The 24,392-nt window shown below is 44.8% G+C and overlaps 1 protein-coding gene across 1 annotated transcript in view; it reads left to right on the top strand.

The window, feature by feature from the left end:
- The window catches only part of LOC144828023 (uncharacterized), a 1,462,897-nt gene that overhangs the window by 271,667 nt on the left and 1,166,838 nt on the right, over positions 1–24,392 (top strand). The window contains exon 4 of the mRNA XM_078686162.1: positions 16,262–16,483. Within this exon, the coding sequence (XP_078542288.1) occupies positions 16,262–16,483 (222 nt within the window). The remainder of the gene's footprint in view (positions 1–16,261; positions 16,484–24,392) is intronic.

The raw sequence follows: 24,392 nt of genomic DNA, 5'->3' as shown, positions 1-24,392 counted from the left end.
TGTTTAGATACTATATGAGGCCCTGAAGAGAATCCTAAGGGAATAATTGGGATTCGAAACGCGTAGGCTTTCTGCCACATAACGTCTGCGAGAGCGGCTTGGTTAGTTAATTAATTTTCTTACGCCGCTTGTACATTACTAATAACCATCTGTTTGAAGATTGAATTTATCTGATAAGAATGTACACCTGAAAAATTATTTTTTTGTTATCATTCTAAAACTGTGACCGCAGATTGTGGCTTCATGCTTCTCTTGAAGTACAGATTGTATATATATTTTTTTTTAAGATTGTAATATATGTTTTTGTAGTCCTCTCCCTACTTGGTTTGAAAGTGTTTTGAATGCCTGAGATATGCCTGTAGCAGCGAATGATTGATGATTAGTACCCAGTTCTCCTTTCTTTATGTGTCCTTTTTGAATATGTTCCTTTTGATGATCTAAAAATATAAGTCTGTTTTTCTAAAAATATGAAAATAAAAAGCTATTAAGTAGCAATTCCCGTTCTTGAATTCATTTTTCGAGTTCTGTTTGGTCCACTGTTTATTTAAATTAGTTGCATCAGCACTGGCACCCTAATCTTGTTTTTCGATAGTCTGGCTCAGCCTTGCTGATTGGAGCCTACCCGTAGTTGTTTTCTCGTCTGATAGTCTACAACCTAAAATGGCCCCGGGGGATGGGGTCCCCAGGGCCTTTTAAGGCATGGCCATGGGGGACACTTGTTCCCCCTTCCATTTAAAAAACATAAGGCTTTTGAAGATGAAGTCGCTAGAGCCTAATAAGGCTCAAGGGCAGTGTGAGGCCCCCTCTGCCCTTAAAAAAAGCATGGCCCTTGGGATGGGTCTCCAAGGCCTAATAAGGCTCGTAGAGGGGGGCCACTTGGTCCCCATCCCCTTAAAACAAAAGGTCCTGAAGGATGGGATCCCAAGCTTAATATGGCTCAGGAAGTTGGGGCCATGAGGACCCACTCCCCTTAAAAAAATGTTCTGGGGGATGTGGTCTGCTGGGCCTAATAAAGCACGGGGAAAGGGAAAGTGGCCACCCTCCCCTTTTAAAAAAATCAATAAACAAAAATAAGGGACCTTGGTAATGGGGTCTCCAGGGCCTTTTGAAAGCTTGGGAAGGGGGTGCTGCACGGCCCCCCTCCCCTGGGCCAAATAAAGCTAAGGAGGGGCAAAGTGGCCATGCGCCCCTCCAAAACATTTTTTAAATAAGGGACCTGGGGGATGGAGTCCCCAGGGCCTAATAAGCCCCAGGGAGGAGGGCCACGTTTGACCTCTCCCCTTTAAAAACCATAAGGCCCTGGTGGCAACACCCATGCGTGAGCGAGGTTGGCTTTTCCTATAGTAATGAAATATTACTTTATGTTAAAAAAAATTGAAATTCACTGAAAAACAGAGGTTAAAGTAATGTTAAAGTTAGGTGTGATAAAATAAACTTCACTGAAAAAACAAAAGTTAAAGTTACGGTATAGTTAGATGAATATGTCAGAGACAACATTAATGTTTTGAACAAAAAAAAAAACACAGAAATTCGTCCCTGCCATGCACTGCTTATGACCTCCCATATGACATCACTCATGACATGTTCTATGACATAAGTATAAATTCTTTATTATGTGATTAATAAAAATCATTGCAGTTAAAACATCTTCACAATCACATAATATATAAAAACAGAAAACTCCGTACTGCAAATATTATTAATAATTGTACCATGACATCACTTACATCATTGATGACATCACAGGTTACATAATCCAAGCTTCTTTTGTGTACATTACTCTATAAACTAGTGTAGCATTAGAGACCTGAAAGTAAGTACAAAATAGCTCTGAATAATATAATGCATCATTAATGCCATCACAAATACGACTCCCTTAGGTGTAGCAAGCTGGTGTTACTTGCAACATTGACCCTATACGATACACTTCACAGGTAGCCTAGTTCACATGGACAATCAACCCTAGATATATGAGAAACCCTCATTGTACATAGTGTTCAATATTTATACATCTGTTCAGAGAAAGCAAAGTTCCTCAAGCTACTCAAAGTCTGTTCCACAATGAATGTCCTTCTATTGACAGCATTTATCTGTATCAAACCCCTCACAGTCACCAAATATTCATTGAGAACTGAAGTTCATATGAGTAGAAAACACTGGGTAATGTAAACAGTCTTTACTCTATGGAGAGAGTTTACTCTGTACCACACTGTTTGCAAACAGTAAAACCCAGAGCGTCCGCCTCCACCCCTTCCGAACCGAAGCCTCCAAGATCATCTACCCCAAGGATCATCCCTCAGTCCAACCCTGTTCAACATCTACATGGCCCCGCTCGCCCGCGTCACCAGACTGCAGGACCTCAACATCATCTCCTACGCCGATGACACACAGCTGATCTTCTCCCTCACCAAAGACCCTCTCACAGCCAAAACCAACCTCCACAAAGGAATGAAAGCCGTTGCTGAATGGATGAAGAACAGCCGTCTGAAACTAAACTCTGACAAGACGGAGGTCCTCATCCTCGGCTCCACCCCATCAGCCTGGGACTACTCCTGGTGGCCGACTGCCCTGGGTGCAGCACCGACACCTACCGACCACCCACGCAACCTGGGATTCATCCTCGACTCAGCACTCTCCATGACCAAGGAAGTCAACGCCATCTCATTCTCCTGCTTCAACACCCTCCGCATGCTTCGAAAGATCTTCAGGTGGATCCCCACCTACACAAGAAAAACGGTCACCCAGGCCCTCGTCAGCAGCAGGCTGGACTACGGAAACGCCCTCTATGCGGGAGCCCCGGCCAAACTACTGAAACGACTGCAATGCATACAGAACGCTTCTGCACGCCTGATCCTCGACATCCCTCGCCACAGCCACATCACACCCCACCTGAGAGACCTGCACTGGCTTCCCGTCAACAGACGACTCACCTTCCACACCCCAAATCGCCAGCTCCGCTCCGCCGACCTCGCCCTCGCCACCGTTCCCCGCATCTGAAGAATGACCACCGGCGGCAGATCGTTCTCCTACCTCACCGCCAAGCCCTGGAACGCCCTCCCCATCCTCCTATGCAGACTGAAGACCTTCTGACCTTCAGGAGGCTACTCAAGACCTGGCTGTTCAAGCAGTAGCAACAAATCCCCACCCACAGTGCCTTGAGACCCTTACGGGTGAGTAGTGCGCTCTACAAATGCTTGATTGATTGCTGAGAAATTCACCACAGAGCATTGAAAATTATCTACCGAGAACAGTGTACACTATATGCAATGCTTGACCAAAAAGACACTATTCACAGAAAATGACCAAGTTTTGAAGATGCTGAAGATCATGCTACCTGCAGCCTTCATACTATGGTGAAAACTTTATAAATAGTTTACATTTTGAAGCAAAAGAAGCACATGTAGATAGGTTAGTACCTGATGCACATAGTCTTCTATATTGTGTAGAAATTGTCAAGCTGCGACGATTCTAATAACTCAAGACTGCTTACAATATTTAGTATCTATCATGTAGAATTTGTACACTCTTTGATACTTTTTCTGCAGAACCAAAAAACTTTGTGTGGAACATACTGGGCATACATCAACAACTGTCATCTGCACACAGAGTTACTCTTCAGTACAAAGATTTATAACTAGGGCTCCCGGTTTTATGGTATTATGGTATTTCTTTTTGTAGCATTTCCATTTGTATTTATCCATATTTATTTTTTGTTTATCTTATTGGTATTAATCCGTATTTATTTTAGGTTTTGTGAACAGATGATGTGATAATTAGTATATATCCACATTTGTTTAACAGGTAAACGTGCACTCCAACGTTGATGGCTGTCTGACTTTAGCACATCACAAAGGCAAAATAATAAACTCACATTAAAAATTAAAAAATGTGCATAATAATGCAAACACATTATAATGATGTAGGTACACTGGGAAGTTGATAAGAAGAAGTTTATTCTTGACAACGAAGTATCCACAGAGATAACGTCCTACCCACAGGGAGCCAGCGGCAATTGACCTGTGAGAGTTCTAGAGCAAACCCAGGTCAATCAAAACTCTAGAATGGAAGTAGATGACATGCAGGTCATTATACACATATTAAAATATTCAGTAATTTAAGCAAATCTCATTGAGCTTTGTTAATCCCCATGTTGCCAATAGGTACAGCTATTGGCCATTCTGCCAATATGTACAGTTATTGGCCTGTAAGTCAATAATCTTAGCATGGAAGGTCATTCAAAAAAAGCCATTTTTTTCTGTCTGCATTCATCTGCATAAATCAGTAAAAATGTTTTTAACATGATTTATAACATGTTCAATACCTCTACAAACATGTGATGCATTAGAAGCACAAGCATTTTGTAAACACATACACACATTAACTGGACAAAGACTGTACCAAATTAGCTAGAAAAGTAATATGAAAGATACTTGCCACTATGTAAAGTATAAACAAGCTAACACACTTATTGGATGATGCCTTCAGTGATGTTGTCAGGGATGTCATCAATTACATCTTTTCACTTGTACAAAACCAGAGAAATTCAGCAATTATAATTACCTGAACTAACTATAAATTGCACTCCTTATGACCTACCATATTACATCACTCATGAAATGGTCAGTGACGTCACTGATGACATCTCAAATTACATCACTGATGACATCATGCAGTTATTGTGTCTTCTAAGTGTTTGAGTAATAAACATGTATACTAAGGTACTCCAAAAGTTAAATTAGTATAATTTTTGTACTACTATTGAGTGATACTTTTTCTAACATATATTGTGTGAGTGGCGGTGTGAAACGATATATCCATGTGTGAGTGGGTGTGTGAGTGGCTCTAGGGGTGTGTGAATGGGTGTGTCAGTGGCTGTATGAGTGTATAAGTAGGTGTGTGAGATGCTGCATGGGTGAGTGAGTGACTCTATTGGTGAGTGAGTAGGTGAGTCAGTGGTGTATGAGTGAGTGAGTGGCTGTATAGGTGGGTGAGAGGGTGTGTGACTGACTGTAAGGGTGAGTAAGTGGGCGTCTCAATGGCTCTATGAGTGAGTGGGTGTTGAAGTGGCTGTATGGGTGAGTGAGGGGATGTTTGAGTGGGTATCTGGATAACTTAGTTGGTGTGCGAAGGGCTGTATTGTTGAGTGAGTGTTTGTGTAAGTGGCTGTACTGGTGAGTGAGTGGGTGTGTGAGTGGTTATATAGATGTGTGAATGGGTATGTAAGTGGCTGGTATGTGTGAGCGGTTTTATGAGTTAGTGAGTGGCTGATTGGAGGAGTAAGTCACAGTCTGCTCATTTCATTTGACCAGAGATCTTTCATCCTACATACATTTGTAAACATGCCACCCATATCTGTGATCTCCTTCAGATCAGCAAGCCCAATATTGCCTAAATAGGCTGATATCAAACAAATTGGGGTGTGCACACCGCATACTGCCTCAAAAGGCTCCCGTTCCACAGTTTTGAGATTCCCCCAATATGGGAAAATTTCCTTCTGATCAACAAGCCCCTTGTACCTCATTGGGGTAATAGGTCACACCTTGTGGTCTACAAACCGCAAACTGCTCAAGAAGGCAACTGTTACTCAGCTTCATGATTCCAATAAAGCCCCATTGGGCATAGTTCAATTGTACATTATTTTCACTCATGTCCACAGCAAAGACAAGTTAAATACAGTGTATATTTAGATGGGTTTGATTTTAAGTGTTAGAGACCTGATATCATGATGTTGAAGGAATACAACCGGACATTTTTTTTTCCAGCCTGGTGAGGTAAAGTTTTTGATTGAGATGTTAATACTTTTCCCCACTGGTCAGTGGCAACTTGATGGGGGACTGCAGGACAGAAAGTAGCTAGGCTAAGAAAAAAGAAACACACTTCAAGGCAGGCTAGAGCTAGGGATGTGTGGGTATAGTATTAGAAATTAAGGCATTGGACTAGACATCTGCGAACTGTCTGCCACCTTTGTGTGCCTCCCCCATCTCTTCGTCAACATGGCCAGTTCTTCCCACTGTTCTGGGCTCTAATAGCAAGCAAGATCTCAAAAGAACGAAGGAGTAGCTAAAAGCTTTAATTTCGAAATGTTAAAGTCACCAAGTTTATTAAGACTATTAAGTCTCCTTTGGCCAGCCGTCTCTGCATCAATAGATAGTTCAGCCAAAGAAGAAACTGCACCTTTGCAGGCTCTCATTTACGCCCTGCCTTGTTGCTCTGAAGCACTTGGGAGTTTTTGCCCTATCAAGCCAAGTCTTACCAGCATACTTGCAGGAGTGCTGAAAATCTCACAATGAATGATCTAATAAACTGGTGTTGAATGAAGATGGTTGCATTCTGCCTTGGTGCACTGGTTCCATCCATTAGAGGAGAGGAGTCGTTACCAACTCCTGATAAATAACCAAAACAGGAGTGTGAAATGGAGCTGTGAATCAGGTTAGGGGCCTAAGTAAGGAGGAAAGCCACATACTATGGCACATGGTCAGGGATTAGACAACAGACAGAGTAAACTAATAACAATAGGTATTGCCCACTAAATAAGCATTCAGTTTGACTGCAGACACCCAAGCATAATGCCCTGGATTCTAATGACAGGTGTTACACTCTCAAAGCAACCAGCATAATGCACTGGATTCTAAAGACAGTTGTTACACTCTCAAAGCAACCAGCATAATGCACTGGATTCTAAATACAGGTGTTACACTCTCAAAGCAACCAGCATAATGCACTTGATTCCAAAGGACAGGTGTTACACTCTCAGAGCAACCAGCATGATGCACTGGATTCTAAAGACACGTGTTACACTCTCAAAGCAAGTTCTATCGATTGAATATTGGCAAATGCATACTTTACACATTTTTAGAGAGTGCATTTGTAAGTATAGCTTGTTATCAATTTGACCTTTAACCTGATTCAATGTTTTAATAATTGTAGCTAAGCGCATACTGCTAGGAAAAGAACATAACAGGCATATATTTAGATCGTCCACTTACCCACATTTGCTTGCACTGAAAAGAGCAACGTGTGTCTTTTTCAAAATGCCCACACAATTTTTCAGCCTAGTCCTATGTTTGACCCCTTTTGCCTTCATTTTAAATACCCTGTAAAAAATCAATTAATATTTTGTTAACCGATAACTACAGTTCTAAAGTCACTAATAAGATTCTGTATGTATAATATTAGCTGCATTTGTTTTTCAAATTGTCATTGCTGAAAAGTATCCAAAAACATTCTCCCACCATTTCTTTACTGTTTCTTGCAGCAACTGCTTTTACTTTACCTATAGTGCGTACTAGGCTTTTTTTACATGATTCAGAGGCAAAACGAAGGAAATGAAAAGGGGGGGCCCTCGGCCCCCCCGCACGCATGGCGGCGCGGCGACCGTCGCCCCCCCTCACTCCAGGGTGTCTCTCGGTGGTGGGGGCGGGCCCTGGGGGCGCGACCCACCACCGATTGGCCGGCGGCCTCCCTGACCCGGATGCAAGGTAGAAGGTCCGGGTCAGGGGGGGCGGGCTACAGGAGGGGCGGGCCGGGGGGGCGTGCCCCCCCGCCTGGCCCCTCGGGAATAAAGAGGCGGGGAGCGCCCAGGAGCCCCCTTGTTCCTGGACGCTCCCCCGCATTACGGTGTGCCCCGCGCTCGGGGCTTCTTTGTTTGTGAACGTTTTAATGTTTGTAATTTTTGGCTGCAGGTTGGCGCCGAAGTTGGCGCCGAAGTGAAGAATGCGGTGGGAGCTGATTCGTTTTGCAGGCGCACGGAGGAACAGGCAGTCACACCACCGTCGCGGGACAGGAGTGTTTGCAGTAGCCTGGCAGTGGCGGCGATAAACAAGTGTCCTGGCGGTGGCGACGACGAATAAGTTAAGTTTCTGTGGGGCCTGTGGCGGGCCTTAACATGGGTGCGCTAATGTCTTACCGGGGGGCTGACGGTGCCGACGTACAGCCAGTAACAGACACAGGTATGCATGGAGAATGTGTAGTGTGGGACGGCACAGTCTGACGGGGCCATGTGTAGGATCTTGAATAGCCAGTGTCTGAGCCAAATGGATACTCCGTCTTGTTGCTAGTATCAGGTCGGAAACGGGCGCATAAGGTGCCGCCTAATTGTTTGAACAGCCGGAGGGAGAACCTATATTTATGAATTAGTATCTGATTGAATTTGGTTAGTTTTGTATGTCAGTAAGGAGCGGACACGTAATTTATTTATATAAACGATGTGTATGACACTGCAGAAATCTGAAGTACAAATTCATGTTGAATAATATTGATCATAATTCCCGCGTGACCCTAAAGTGGAGTGCGTGCGTACGCGTCGGCGTCATTCACCTGCAATTCATAATGCGACAGAGCTAAATGAAGCCACGAGGCACAGAGCGATGAAACGTGCGGGTGTACTTTGCATGTTCCGTTTGTTTGCACACCCTAGGCTGCCTTCTTATCTTGAAAAGTGTTCATCATCCTGTTTGCCTTTAGCATATTCTTGGCATTTATGAAAGAAAACAAAAAACGTGTTTTTAATTTTAATGATAAGTGCTGTCTGGAGCCGGAGTTTGCTTCAGAGGACGCGGTTATTAATTCTCCCTCGGTCTCTCCCGCCTCCAGGGTGCTTGGCTTGCCCGTGGCTTTCTTTGCATTGTTTCTCTTGCAGGGAAGCTTTCGCCAAACCCCTGCGTTCAGAGCCACTTCCGAGCCCCCATCCATCAGCCAAGGCCTATTAGTTCAGTAGCATGGCGCTGACAGGAACTCCTGCGGCAGGCAGGCCCACGTGCCAGAGGCGGATCCGCAGCTCGCTGAGCTGCACAGGTTCTAGAGTGAAACGACTGCCTTTCATTCACTCTTGTACGCCATTATTTAAAACAAACACTACACTGTACTGCTATAAGTATTCTCCGATTGTTGTTCCAGTGAGTATTACAAAATCAAGTGGGTCCGCACTCCGCAGAGGCTTCACCTGGAAAGAACTCCCAAGCGTTTGACTTTTTGAGACAAAGTAGTGCAATTAGAGGAGAGGAGTTGGCCTAACGGCTAGGGCACTGGACCTGGGGATCTGGGTTCGAGTCTCGGTAACGACGCCAAAACCTCCTGTGATTCTGGGCAAATCACTTAATCTCCCCGTGCCTAAAATGAATGTGTGTCCGTCCTCATGTAACGTAACTGGTGCTATGTAAAGCGCTCTGATACCTGATTCGGTTCGGGTCCTGAGAGTGATTCACGGTGCAGCTCGTGTACCGCACTTGATGCGGTACCGGTGTTGTAAAATCCGTGACTTAACTGGCTGAGTGGTTTGACCTAGATACAACTTCTCATAAGGGCATTTTACAAAATGGAAGGAATTTTTCACATTTCAATTAGAAAATGTAGTCTAATTCAAAAGGATTCCACTAACTGGCATACTTTTGGTGCCACTCGTAACTTTATAAGCTACACAAATTTGACATCTACAGTGGCCAACTACCAGAGGTAGGCCAAGTATCGGTGGGAGATATGTTTGAGGCCCCTGGACCCCCGACTAGAAGTGGGTGCACATTCTTTAAATAATATTGTTCCAGTTTTATTTCAGTACACAAATAATTGGATTAGTTAGTACTTGCCTTGTTATACTGAAAGGGTCTCGTAGGGTAAACATGTCCTTTTTAAAGAAGTTTGAACTAATTTCTTGTGCTATCCTCCATTGCTAAGCTTATTAGAGAGCGAATTGGCATTTGTGAGGTAGTCCTCTTCAATGGTACAATATTTTCGGATACGAGGGACTTGCCCAAAGGGTAGAGTTTCTTCCAGCGTTCTTGGGTGCCCTTCGGGGAAGTGTAATAATGTGTTGAGCTCTATTGGTTTTGTGTACAAGTTACACGCTTATTCGCCTTCTATAACTACCATGGCTAGGTCCAAGAAATTGACTTTCTCCGTGTCATGCATCATTGTAAATACTCAGTCTGATTGTTAAGCCAGTTCCAAAGCTCATTCTGAATGGTCAGAGCAACTTACCAAATCTATGACATAATTTATATAGCGGTACCACTTTTTGATGCCATTTCTACCAGAAATTCTATAGGGGCCTTGGGTGGCAGTGTCCTTGAGTTCATCACATCTTTATTCACAGCTATGGTCTCATCTTGGGTGACATTAGAGAAGAGAGTTCTACATCACAAGCTGAAAAGGATTTCAGCTAGACTATTGAAGCTTTTTCTTTCTACTCTATTGGGGAAATTCATAGATTCTTCTCATGCATGCCTCAGTAGTACAAAAAACGGCTTTAAAAGGGTGTCTAGATATTGTGTGAGGGTTCTGCTAGGAAACCACATGCAGAGATGATGGGTCTGCCTGGATTACCATTAGAGTGTTTGTGAAGTTTGGGAAGGATATAGATCAACCACAGACAAAGTGGCTGTAACGGCTAGGGTGGTTGCTCTCAATTCTGGGGAACTGGGTTCGAGACTCTGCAATGACGCTCAACATCCCGTAATTCTGGACAAATCGCATAATCTCCCTGTGCCTGACAAAACAGAATGTCCCAGATCACAGAACATTGTTATGTCCTTCGTAGTAAATTGAGACATTCGGGTGGGTGTTAATAATTACTTCAGGGTTGGTCGTTACCAAATTGTGTGACATTTTAAGATGAAGGCGATGTGTTCTGCTAAATTTTTGTGTTGCAGTGTTTGTACTTCATTATTGCAAAATACTGCGCTGGGCTATAGCTGTTGGGTCGGAGGCAGTTTTGACTATGTCGTGATGTTGTGCCCTGAAAAATTTTAATTTTCTTGTTATATTACTTTGTGTATATTATTGGGTTATATTGTTACATTAAGGTTATTGGGGGGCATGCTGCTGCCTTTCTAGCCGAAATTAGACTTATGCCTTAAAAGTCTCTTTCATCAGTAACAAGTTTAACACAAATGTGGTAAGGTAACACTTCCCCAGCTTTTCAAGCATTTAAGAGTCCAGTCAGCCCAAAACGGTGGCACTTACGCTATCTTAAATTAGCACTGGCAGTATTCACTGTATTCAATGTGACCCGATGTACACAAAGTCACCGATGCCCATCAACTGGATCGCATCCACGTGCTGGGGGGGGACTCAGCAATATGGAGCTTGGGCGTTTTAAAATGCTCGGGTTGTACTTGGGTAGAATTCACAAGGCAGACGCAGCTCCCTGATGGGACGGGTCCCCACCATGGGTGGTGAGTTACCCAAAAAATGCTCTGTTGGCATTCAGTTGATGAGTTCAGCTCTGGAAAACTCATTGTCTAAATCAGAGCTCACGCTACATGGGTGACATTAAATTTCACCAACAGAATGAGATGGATGGTGACATTCCTGGGCTGCTTTATTGATGTCCTATAAGCACTTGCAATACTTTATCCAAGCCATGGTTGCTGCTTATTTCTCTTACGCGAGGAACAGCCATTGCCATAAGTCAAATTTTGACACTATAGAACGACTATCAGTGGTGTCTGCTAGGTGATAGTTAGAACAATCATGGAACCATTCACGAATAGGGTATACCACCTTCTATTGGGGTCAACCTGGGGGTTAACGACATCTAAGGGTAGGGCTTGGCGAGACTGAGAGCCAGTTTCCCAGGTCCCACTTTCCTTTGCAAGCCAAAGCAGAAAGCCAAACAATGGACTTATTTCATTGTGGAGGTAATCACCATATGAGGTGCTGTTCACTAATATAGGGGGGACATTGCGCCAGTCCAAACATTGCACCTGTCCAAACGACCCTTCATGGATGATAGGTTAAAGTCAACATTATTAGTAAGCTATCCTAGGGTTAGCTGTATTGCGTGCAGCCTTCAGGCTAAGTCTTGAGGGAATATAGAGCTGCTTGTTTTACCAGTCTTTAATGTCAGGAATGAGTAAATGAAAGAAGAGCAGGTGTATAACAACAAATATATGTATTTGTACTAAACACACCCCTTTAGTTCAGTCAGTAAACTTATTTAACACACAAGTAAATTGGCCAATATACGTTGAGCCTATGATGAGATTGGAGGCAAATAATTCCGGTGTGAAGACTTGTATAGCACACAGTAATTTAGCACCATATACGTTGAGCTCTAGGGGTACACCAAAGCCATATATTAATAATATGGTGGGGGAACCACGAATGGCATAGAGACAGGGCCTAGAGCCTTTAGAACGACTAATTGGGGTCCTGATAATGATACACACCCTGATGTTTCACCTAAAAGGTGCCCAAGAGCCTAGTTGCGGCATCACATAGTTCTGGGGATGCATGTGATCATGTCCGGGTGGCTGGGATGATATTTCCCAGAAGCCAAAGTGGCGAACGGAAAAGGTCCTTGGGGCCAGCTTATGGCCTGGCGGAGTTAGGGCTGTGCAAATTCTTTTGGCCAAAGACTGTGATGCTGCACTGCTAAGTAGGCTGTCTTGTTTTTACACATAGATCCTATGCATGAAGACGTGGGTAGGAAACAGACAAACTGAGGCTATGCTTAACATTTACTGTCAACGTGTTAATGTGTGCGGACCTGGCATTAAGATTAGCTAAAATTTAGCGACTGATGGTAATGTAAGTCTGACGCGTGTACAGCAGTTATTGCCGGAAAGACTAATGGTGTGTGTCTATCTTTCCAATTTATGTATGACCGGGTCCATGGTAGATACCTGGAGTGCTCCACATCACAACAGCTGCAACAGGTGGACAGCCCAAGGGATGCTTACGTCAGTCACGGCTGGGTCCATGGCGGATATCTGAGGAGTGCTCCACACCGCAACAGCAGCAGCTGGTGGACGTCAAAAGGGAAGCATACGTAGAGAAAGAGGACACCAAGGGCCCAGGTATTGCTGGCAGGTGTAAGTGCTACCCATTCCCTAAGGTGGAAGTGGGAATTTGTCACCCAGGTTTTCTTTGTCTTTTCCTGGTTCTTGCAGTTTTTCAAACCTGTCACGCAGGGGAGGAACTCATCGCCAGAAGTTGAGGAGCCACAATGTGCCAGCACAAGCAACAGGCTGGACGCAGGACAGGGAAGAGTTTGTTTGAGGGTCAGTGCCAGGGTCAGTTCAGGAACTTCTCAGGAATTTTTAGCTCAGCAGCCCGACCCCCTGTCAGTGGTGATACTTCACCTAGGGGGGACTAAATTGGCCAAACTGGGGAGGCGAATACTCATTGATGAGTCCATCTCCACTGTGGGGGGGTCTTCAGGACTTGCCCGGGTGGCACAGTAGTAGGGCCTCAACTTATCCCGTGGTGGCAGGGACTCGGTCAGGGCGTTGAATCACTCGATAAAGAGGATCAACACACAGTGGGAAAAGTATTTCAAGCCCCCCTCGGTTGCAGATGATCCAATATGGGGGTATTTGTTCTACCTGGTGAGGGGAGCCCATTTGACGGAGGAGGGAAGGGTCCTGTGGTCTGATGATGTCAGGGCCTGGTTGGAATGTTTTGCTAAAGTGAGTACTTTCTAGGTTAGGTCTAGGCAGGGGGAGGCCAGATCGTCGGTTAACAATGCTGGCCTGTGGCGGTAAGGTCATTATCTGTGAGCACATATTTGAGGTCTGAGGGGGCGGGCATCATCCTATGGAGGTTCCCGCCCAGGGGGAGGGGCCTGCGGGCCACTCCTAGAACTCCAGGGGCAAGGTAATGGATGCTGCAAAGCAAAGGAGCGCGGGTAGGAGTAGTTCACGCTTTCCTTAGGCTGGTAGCCACCCCGCGCGCGTGGACTCATGACGCCACCGGCGCAGAGTAAGGGCCCTCCTTTAGTGGGTAAATGGAGTTCAGGGCGTAGACCGGGCAATTCCCGGGGTAACACTGCGCATGCGCACGTCTCAGGGGGAGGCGCAGCTTGTAGGACCTGACACCGGTAGTGACCTTGCCATATGGCCAGAAATGTACAAAAATCAAGACGAGGATGTTTTAGACTCGGTTAGGAAACAACATGTATTAGAGTTTTGTTAAGGTCAGGCTCTCAAACTTGTTGACAATAATTCTGTATATAATGTCCTGCTGATTTTTGTATAAATTGTTGATCATGCAATTAAAAACCTTTTTTAATTTCATACTTTAATAAATACGGCCGGGCGACTAGCGCCCGCCTTCCAAAAAGTAAAAACGTCTCGTGTCCACGTTTCTGGGTGTTGGGTGCCAGTCTGGGGGGGAGGCGGCAGCTAGTCGCTGACCATGTGAAAAGGGGGGGCCCTCGGCCCCCCCGCACGCATGGCGGCGCGGCAACCGTCGCCCCCCCTCACTCCAGGGTGTCTCTCGGTGGTGGGGGCGGGCCCTGGGGGCGCGACCCACCACCGATTGGCCGGCGGCCTCCCTGACCCGGATGCAAGGTAGAAGGTCCGGGTCAGGGGGGGCGGGCTACAGGAGGGGCGGGCCGGGGGGGCGTGCCCCCCCCGCCTGGCCCCTCGGGAATAAAGAGGCGGGGAGCGCCCAGGAGCCCCCTTGTTCCTGGACGCTCCCCCGCATTACGGTGTGCCCCGCGCTCGGGGCTTCTTTGTTTTCCCACCCACCATCCCTTGGAACAAAAGTCTTGTGGCATGCATTATGTCTGGTATAATGGTAAGTTTTTTGAAGGGACTGTTCACATGTCTTACACGGTAATAAAAATGGTTCTGTTGGTATATTGTGATGATGCTTTTGTTTAGGAATTTTTCCCCTTTTAGCAAACTGTGTGTGAAGTAATTTTCTGTGATGCCAAGTTGTTAGGCCTTTTTTCCCTTTGTAGCTGTACTGTGATACTATTATTTATTAGCCAGCGTAGCTGTCCTTTAGAATTTTTCCCATAGGTCGTCGTGTTTATTAGGTATGGGACATGCGGTAAGGTCATTATCGGTGAGCACATATTTGAGGTCTGAGGGGGCGGGCATCATCCTATGGAGGTTCCCGCCCAGGGGGAGGGGCCTGCGGGCCACTCCTAGAACTCCAGGGGCAAGGTAATGGATGCTGCAAAGCAAAGGAGCGCGGGTAGGAGTAGTTCACGCTTTTCTTAGGCTGGTAGCCACCCCGCGCGCGTGGACTCATGACGCCACCGGCGCAGAGTAAGGGCCCTCCTTTAGTGGGTAAATGGAGTTCAGGGCGTAGACCGGGCAATTCCCGGGGTAACACTGCGCATGCGCACGTCTCAGGGGGAGGCGCAGCTTGTAGGACCTGACACCGGTAGTGACCTTGCCATATGGCCAGAAATGTACAAAAATCAAGACGAGGATGTTTTAGACTCGGTTAGGAAACAACATGTATTAGAGTTTTGTTAAGGTCAGGCTCTCAAACTTGTTGACAATAATTCTGTATATAATGTCCTGCTGATTTTTGTATAAATTGTTGATCATGCAATTAAAAACCTTTTTTAATTTCATACTTTAATAAATACGGCCGGGCGACTAGCGCCCGCCTTCCAAAAAGTAAAAACGTCTCGTGTCCACGTTTCTGGGTGTTGGGTGCCAGTCTGGGGGGGAGGCGGCAGCTAGTCGCTGACCATGTAACCATTGGTCAATTGCCAATATATTTTGTTATTAATCCTAGAATACAATCATGATCACTGTCGATTGTTTGACAAAAATAACATCTGGTTTTAAGTAATTTAACACATTTTCAAGGCAATTAAGAAAATGAAAGTGGAAGGTGACCTTGTTTTACTTGTTTAAATCTTTACTAGCTCCTTTTGTTGACCTGCCTATCGGAATACTAAACATGGAGAAAAAAGACTTTTTAATAGTCGTGTAAAACATACCTCATAAAATGAGAACATTTATTTTCATTGAAGACACATACTAATTTTTTTATGGTGAGATCCATTAAACATTGATACATCCAACCTCTGATTGACCCTTCAGAGTTGTCACACGAAGGGACAGTTGAAGATTTATAGCACAATATAAAATTAGGCGTATGCAGGAAGCCTGAGAGTAAATGACCTTTGCAGGCACGCGACTGCAGCAGAATCTCTCTTGTCATGGAGTACAACATGATTTTAGAAATGTATTAAAAAAACACAGCTTCAAAAATGTAAAACGGAATTAAAAGTTTTCTTGCCGCAGAAGAATAGAGCAGACTGGATAGATCAGTGTAGGCATAAGTATTAAACCTACAAATGATTTTGAATCATTTTTTATCTTTAAATTGTAATAATATCGATTAGAAATATTTTCCATTTGTTATTCGAAAATGAATGTGTTTTTTTTTTTTTAAATGTGTACCTTTCCAGCATGCTGCCAGCCGCATTAATGAAGCGTCAGAATGTTGCCGTAAATCTAGAAAATTCACATTACTCACGTGCTTTCTCCCCTTTTCTGATTAAAATTTTCAGCTGGAGGAGCAGAGGTCGACTACTCAGTTGCATCTGCAGTCATCGCGTGATAATAGCAGCGTTCTTCCACGAGAGGTTTCCCATTGGCACGATGCATTTGTGACTCTGAAATCTGATTTCATTAAACTCGAAAAGAAACACCTCGACGCTGTAACCCAACTTAAGGAGAAGACGGGAATAATAAAGCAACTTGGTCTAGAAATCACAAGCTCCAAAAAAAAGGTGATATTTATTTTCTGCCTGTTCTAATGATGACTCCATTAACAAATATTTTGTGTCTGGAAAATGTAATACTGTTTGACATCAATTGACACACTTTGGCAAGGCTTCAAATGCAGTACCCTGGCCATGTCTGTCTCCTTTCTTCCCATCGGTTCAATACAGTAATCCTTCATTGGCATGGCGTATGGGTTTACCCGTGTTGCCAAAGCTCATGTGGTTTCACCGGGTATATACAACTTTGTGCAGGTTAGCTTGTATGTCTCTGATGATGTTACATGCTGACAAATGCTTACCTACCTTTTCTGCCGGCCCTGGGACAGCTTTCCCCTACCTATATGGGAATCCGGAGCTCATATTTTGAACTTAAAGTAGTGATGATGTGAGTAACACCATTGTAGCAATATATCCATGTTTCCTTGTATCCGAGGCAGTATTGGAACAAGTCTATCTAATTTCCCACAAGGTGGCATTGTTAGCAGTCCCTGTTTGACTTTGACTTTCAGGTTTGTGGTAGTCTCCTTTTTTATCAGTAACCTGTGGTTGGTCTTCTTCACTGTAGCACCTGCCTTGACTTTCTCCTTTTGCTGATGCATATCTATATTTCTCAATGGACTGTGTGACTTTGTTTAGCTTTTTAGGTCTGGCGCAACATCGCTGCTGTCTGCTGACCTATTGCTACCAGTTCTTATATAGATAGAGTGGACTTTGGCTCCACAGTGAGTGGTATTTCAGTCACCTCATGCCATTCACTAACTATCATTGTGCCTCCTGGGGATTACTTGCATTGAAAGGCACGAGGGACGATTTCACAGTTAAGAAGTACATCGAATCATCACACATTACGTTTTTTATTTCATACGTTCATCAAATACAGAAGGCAATCTTTTTTTGTATTTGCACTGCTACTGGCTTTTTAATGTTTAATAAAGACTCACATTTTGCCTGCCGGCTCACATCATACTTCGATAATCAGGCATTGTTAAAGCTGATGGCTCCTGCTCTAATATCCCAAAACATGCATACACTCACACAGTTACCATGTATTTGCACATTATAACCACACCTATTGATTTTGCAAATACGTGTTTTACTAGATGTTTCAAGGAGCGTGACTTAGTTTCTGTGAGTAGTGTGCATCTGAGCTTCTGGTGTGGATTGGTGTTATACAGATACCAGTGGCTTGTTGTCTCATTTGGAAAAGTTTGGTGGTTGTTGAGCTAAAATGATTTATTGTTTTTTCTGAAGGTTTATTAAGAATGATGAGTAGTTGGGGCATGGCCTGCAGGGTGGAAAAGGCGGCCATGTTCTAGTGAAGAGAAGAGCTCCGGCCTGCTGGGGCTCCAGCCTTAACAATCCCTCTTCATTCTGCTGGGGAGTGAATGGATCAACCTTACTTCTCTTGATCCTGAAGTGCCCTAGATACTACTGGTGTTGTTGGATAACTCATATGTGTGGAGGGTCTAAGGCAGCACAGTTGACAGAAGCGTGCCCTCTGCCACATGTTTTGTTTTATATATGATACCTGGTTGAGCGGGTAAAGCTGCGAATGCAGATGCCCTGGCTGACTTCCATGGTATAGAGAGACTCTGGGAGGCCTGAAGGAGGGGGCTGTGAAAAGAGAAGCTGCAGGCAGGTGATGCTCTCCTCAGTGAGGCCTTGTCATGACCAGGCCTGATTGTTCTGGGGTTCAGCTGAGGGACTGAGAGGCCATAGGGGCTCATTTTGTTTTAATGGGGCCCTTGCAGGCAGTAACCTCACTTAACCTGCCGTCGCCGGCCACCTAAAAAACAGTGATCAACATTGTGAGGGAGGGGGGCTAAGGTAGATAAAGGAACAAGGGATCAAAGAGTGGGGGTAATGAGCAGGGGGTCCCTGGCACTGGTTGAGGCAATGGAACCGCTAGCTGCAAGAACAACGGCTCTAGCTTAGACCTAATGCAATGCTCTTTCCACAGCTAACAAGCAAACCTTACATCATCAATTCTTTGTGGACGCTGAGCCCCTGCGAGGGTGAGCCCCAATGGCTGGTAGGTCATATGAGAGCAAAATCCCGGGTACAAAACAGTTTGGAAAAGTACACCTAGTGCTCTGTCATGAGCGAGGAGTCAGGCCCAGGACCAGTGCTTGAGCAGCAACTGGAGTCAACACTCAGATATGCTTTAATGGTGTTGAGAGACATCAGTGCTGCCTTGGAGCAAAATATAGATCTTGTGACCCCTGGCTATATGCTCTGAGGCAATATTTCGTTAAAATGTCCGAAAGAGTTCGTATTATAGAGCATTCCACACAGAGGAATATTGATGAGGGGAAATCTGTCTAGGGCATTGTCTCCTAATTGCAGTCTCTGCTGGGACACCTTGCAGTGAAAGCTGAAGAGCTGGAAGGGTGCTTGAGGTGCAACAAAATCTGTATAGTGATAGTGCATAACTGGGCAATTGTGGAGTGTACAGAACAGTTTGTGGAAAACATAATCCTAGAATAATGTTAGCCAAAGGGTCTCTCGACATTGTTCTCAGTGGAGATGGCACCCAGCACTCCAGTGCTGCCAACCAGGGCTGGAGCACCCCCAATGATCATCATACCTTGTATATTCAATTATTCTGACGGAGATGCAATCCTTCAGGCAAGTAAAAGGTGCAGATAGTTGGAGCCAGGAAGAGCAAGGATTAGATTTAATTCCATAAATAATCACTGACCCAACGGTATCTTTAATACATGTATTAAGTTCTTTGAAAATGCTATCTCTTTTTCACGATTTTCAGTCTAAAAAGCATTATTGCCACAATTCTTAAAATGATTCTGTTGTGTCAATCAATATTGATGGGATTAAATCCGAGCAGGAAGTAATACAAGTTTAGCAGGAATGTCTATTGTGTTTTGATATGCTGTTCCCCACGTTCCCGAACCTGAAGTGCATTACTGGGGGTGCCTTTTTTTGTTAACTTTTGAGAGCAAGGATTAGTCCATACTTAAGTAGGACAGTCCATAAGTAGCGCTTCGCCTTCGATGCTGTAAGTGAACTTCGGAAAAGGGGTAATCAATGCATGATGCTCTTCCATGCAAACCTAAGAGTAATATCAGAAGGTAAGGCACATCACTGCCTGTCACCAATGGAGGTATGATAGTGGCTTGATGGTTGGACTGTGGTCCAGAGGAAGAAAGAGGATTTAGAGAGAGATGCTTGGGAAACCAGAAATGTTTTGAAGGAAGATGACCTCACTACCACTGATCAGCTCGGTAGTAGATACAACTGGGGTTTGGCATCTTCTGCAGGTGGGATGTAGGAAGTGGAGAGAGAGTTGATTAAGTGCTGCCCCCTGTAAGCAATGTCGAGGTCAATGCTGCAATTTCAGAAAGGACAAGACCGTTGGTTTGCTTCCTTGGAGAAGGAGCAACATCTGGAAAGACGCAGGCCTAGGCAGCACATGGCATGCCATGATGCTTTCACTAAATCGATCAATCGATTGGCAGTAGCCACAACCACTCTTGCTAGGAGAGCTTTCACCATACAAAATGATATGGGGTGCTGCCTCCAAGATGTTGTACATAAGCTGGTCCAAGTGACCATTGCTCTTGAAAACTTACAGACACCTAACCTGTCTGTCTCTAGCATTTTGCTACCACCTGGGAGTGGAGATTACTCTAGCCTCAGTGCCACATCTGTACCAGAATGATGCTGTACCAGGCGGACATGCCAAAACACCTCTAGAACAGGTATATCCCTTCTTCCACAGCCAAGTCCTTCTAAGAAGGCAACCAATGCCTGAGTCTGTAAAAACAGAATTTTGTAGACACTCAGACTTATGAGACTACTTTGTTATGTTTGTGTTTAAATACTTAGTTGAAAAAATAGTACATCCTCTATGGATACAGCTGATGAAGAAGATTTACATTGTTGCAACATGAATAAAAGGCGATCTTTTAGTCATGCTCAAAACATTCTCATTATATGTGTTGTCTGTTTTTTAGATGCGGTCATCATTCTTACCTTGAAATTAGATGTTGGTGATCTCTGTCAGTCAAGCTCGACCCTCTGCTACATGTGTCCCTTCCTGCTGTCTCTGTACTAGTGATTGTCCTCATCTGAGTCTGAATCTAACTCTATCCTGATACTGTGCAGACCCTTTTTCATGGATATGTTGCAAAGTATGCTTCGCAAACGAATGATGGATGGAATGATGAATAAATCATACATTCACCCCCAGTCAAGAGATCTGAGTTAAATCCATCGCTCTTTTTCTCACCATACCACCCCAGATTAGACCCAGCCAAATTCAAATCAGTCTTGACCTTGTGCCTCATTGGAAAAGTCAAGACCGAACTGCCAAGCCAGGTCCTCCCTGGACCGTAAACAAGCATCCTGAGACCGGTTTCTGGGTATTACCCTTTCTCAGCCAGGCTAGCTTGATTCCAGTGGCAGAGTGAGCAAGGGACCCACGTCTGGGCATACCCATCCCACTTAGGGTGAAAAGTGCTACGCAAACAAATGATGGACGGAATGCTGAATAAATCATACATTTAACCCCAGTCAAGAGATCTGGGTTAAATCCATTTTTCTTTTGCTCACCATGCCACCCCACTTTAGACCCAGCCATATCCAAATCAGTCTTGACCCTGTGCCTCATGGGAACAGTCCAGACCAAACTGCCAAGCCAGGTCCTCCCTGGACCGGAAACAAGCATCCTGGGACCAGTTTCTGGGTATTACCCAACATCAGCCTGGCTAGCTTGATTCCAGTGGCAGAGTGAGCAAGAGACCCATGTCTGGGCATACCCATCCCACTTAGGGTGAAAAGTGCTATGCAAACAAATGATGGACGCCATGCTGAATAAATCATACATTTACCCCCAGTTAAGAGATCTGGGTTAAATCCATTGCTCTTTTGCTCATCATGCCACCCCACTTTAGACCCAGCCATATGCAAATCAGTCTTGACCCTCTGCCTCATGGAAACAGTCCAGACCGAACTGTTTCCTGTCCATGTCCTCCCTGGACAGGAAACAAGCATCCTGGGACCGGTTTCTGGGTATTACCCTAAATCAGCCATGCTGGCTTGATTCCAGTGGCACAGTGAGCAAGGGATAAATCATATAATCACCCCCAGTCAAGAGATCTGGGTTAAATCCATCGTTTTTTTGATCACCATGCTACCTCAGTTTAGACCCAGCCATATGCAAATCAGTCTTGACCCTGTGCCTCATGGGAACAGTCCAGACCGAACTGCAAAGCCAGGTCCTCCCTGGACAGGAAGCCAGCATCCTGGGACCGGATTCTGGGTTTTACCCTTCCTCAGCCAGGCTAGCTTGATTCCAGTGGCACGATGAGCAAGGGATAAATCATACATTTACCCCCAGTCAAGTGATCTGGGTTAAATCCATTGTTCAATTGCTCATCATGCCACCCCAGTTTAGACCCAGCCATATACAAATCAGTCTTGACCTTGTGCCTCATGGGAACAGTCCAGACCGAACTGCCAAGCTAGGTCTTCCCTGGACCGAAAATAAGCACCCTGGGACCAGTTTCTGGGCATTACCCTTTATCAGCCAGGCTAGCTTGATTCCAGTGGCAGAGTGAGAAAAGAACCCACATCTGGGCATACCCATCCCACTTAGGCTGAAAAGTGCTACGCAAACAAATGATGGATGGAATGCTGAATAAATCATACATTTACCCCCAGTCAAGAGATCTGGGTTAAATCCATTGCTCTTTTGCTCACCATGCCACCCCACTTTAGACCCAGCCATATGCAAATCAGTCTTGACCCTGTGCCTCATGGAAACAGTCCAGACCGAACTGCCAAGCCAGGTCCTCCCTGGACAGGGAACAAGCATTCTTGGACCGGTTTCTGGGTATTACCCTTTATCAGCCAGGCTAGCTTGATTCCAGTGGCAGAGTGAGCAAGGGATCCATGTCTGGGCACACCCATCCCACTTAGGGTGAAAAGTGCTACGCAAACAAATGATGGACGGAATGCTGAATAAATCATACATTTAACCCCAGTCAAGATATCTGGGTTAAATCCATTTTTCTTTTGCTCACCGTGTCACCCCTCTTTAGACCCAGCCATATTCAAATCAGTCTTGACCCTGTGCCTCATGGGAACAGTCCAGACCGAACTGCCAAGCCAGGTCCTCCCTGGACCAGAAACAAGCATCCTGGGACCGGTTTCTGGGTATTACCCTACATCAGCCTGGCTAGCTTGATTCCAGTGGCACAGTGAGCAAGGGACCCACGTCTGGGCATACCCATCCCACTTAGGAAGAAAAGTGCTACACAAACAAATGATGGACGGAATGCTGAATAAATCATACATTCATCCCCAGTCAAGAGATCTGGGTTAAATCCATCGTTCTTTTGCTCACCATGCCACCCCAGTTTAGACCCAGCCATATGCGAATCAGTCTTGACCCTGTGCCTCATGGGAACAGTCTAGACCGAACTGCCAAGCCAGGTCCTCCCTGGACCAGAAACAAGCATCCTGGGACCGGTTTCTGGGTATTATCCTTCATCAGCCAGGCTAGCTTTACTCCAGTGGCACAGTGAGCAAGGGACACATGTGGCAGTGATTTTACAACATGTCTTTGGTCTGTAAAGCAGTGCTCTACAACGTTTTGTGGAGACATTTGAGACATCTGAAACTTCTAAATCAAGAGTTGAGTATTCTAAAGGTGCGTTCTTTCATTGATTGAATTATCTTATATGCCCTGTTGTACTGCCTTTCACTTCTGGCTCTTGGATTTAAGTATTATGTCAGTATCCAAGGACGCAAGGCATATATACTTTCTCTTTAAATAGTATGAGAAGGACAAACCATTAGGTGACATTACAAACACACTTTTCAACACTGTATTAATAGAGTTTGTAATTCTCTAACCAAGTAAAAAGCCATCAACAAAAATACCCTGAGACCCTGTGCTTCATGGGAACAGTCCAGACCGAAATGCCAAGACAGGTCCTCCCTGGACCGGAAACAAGCATCCTGGGACCGGTTTCTGGGTATTGCCCTTCATCAGCCAAGCTAGCTTGATTCCAGTGGGACACTGAGCAAGGGACACATGTGGCAGTGATTTTACAATATGTCTTGGGTCTATAAAGCAGTGCTCTACACATTTTGTGGAGACCTTTGGGCCATTTGAAACATCTGAATCAAGACTTGAGTATTCAAAAGGTACATTCATTTATTGATTGAGTTGTCTTATATGCCCTATTGTACTGCCTTTCACTTCAGGCTCTTGGATTTAAGTATTGTGTCAGTATCCAAGGACGCAAGGCAAATATACTGTCTCTTTAAATAGTATGAGAAGGAGACACCATTAGGTCACATTACAAACACACTTTTCAACACTGTATGAATAAAGTTTGCAATTCTCTTACCAAGCCATCGACAAAAAAACCCTGAGACAGATGGTTACTGTGGCAGAACATAAAGGAGTCATGTGTGCTGCCTGGCTATTTGGCTACACGGGCAGTTATGATGCACGAGACATCACACATTACCTGTGCATTGAGTGAATGGGAGCTTTTACTATTTCTAAACAAGAATTAATTTGCAGTGGGGGCATATGGCTGTATCAGTGCCATCAACACAGCCAATTACATTGAGAAACTGCGCTATCTGGTAAACATTATTTTGGTCTGTTGCATATATGGGGGAGTATTTGGAAAATATATATTGGTTCACTTTGCTAACCATAATATCCAGAAGCCGGTGAAAAAAACCTCACAAATGCACTTTATGACACTCCCCCTGCAACTGATATGACTCCCTGGTAACTGCCAAAAACTAAAAAGTGTAGACAACACAATACTTTCACATGTGGTGGGATTGCATTGGTCCAGACTTTTGGGGTCTGTAGCTGAGATTGTAACTCAGCAATTATTTCAAGCATTACCTCACTACTGAGTCTGCA

The sequence above is a fragment of the Lissotriton helveticus genome, chromosome 4_1 (genome assembly GCF_964261635.1).
Source record: "Lissotriton helveticus chromosome 4_1, aLisHel1.1, whole genome shotgun sequence".
In the NCBI taxonomy this organism is placed as follows: Eukaryota; Metazoa; Chordata; class Amphibia; order Caudata; family Salamandridae; genus Lissotriton; species Lissotriton helveticus.
Note: the sequence above shows the minus strand (reverse complement) of the source record. Positions and strands in the feature narration are given on the sequence as shown.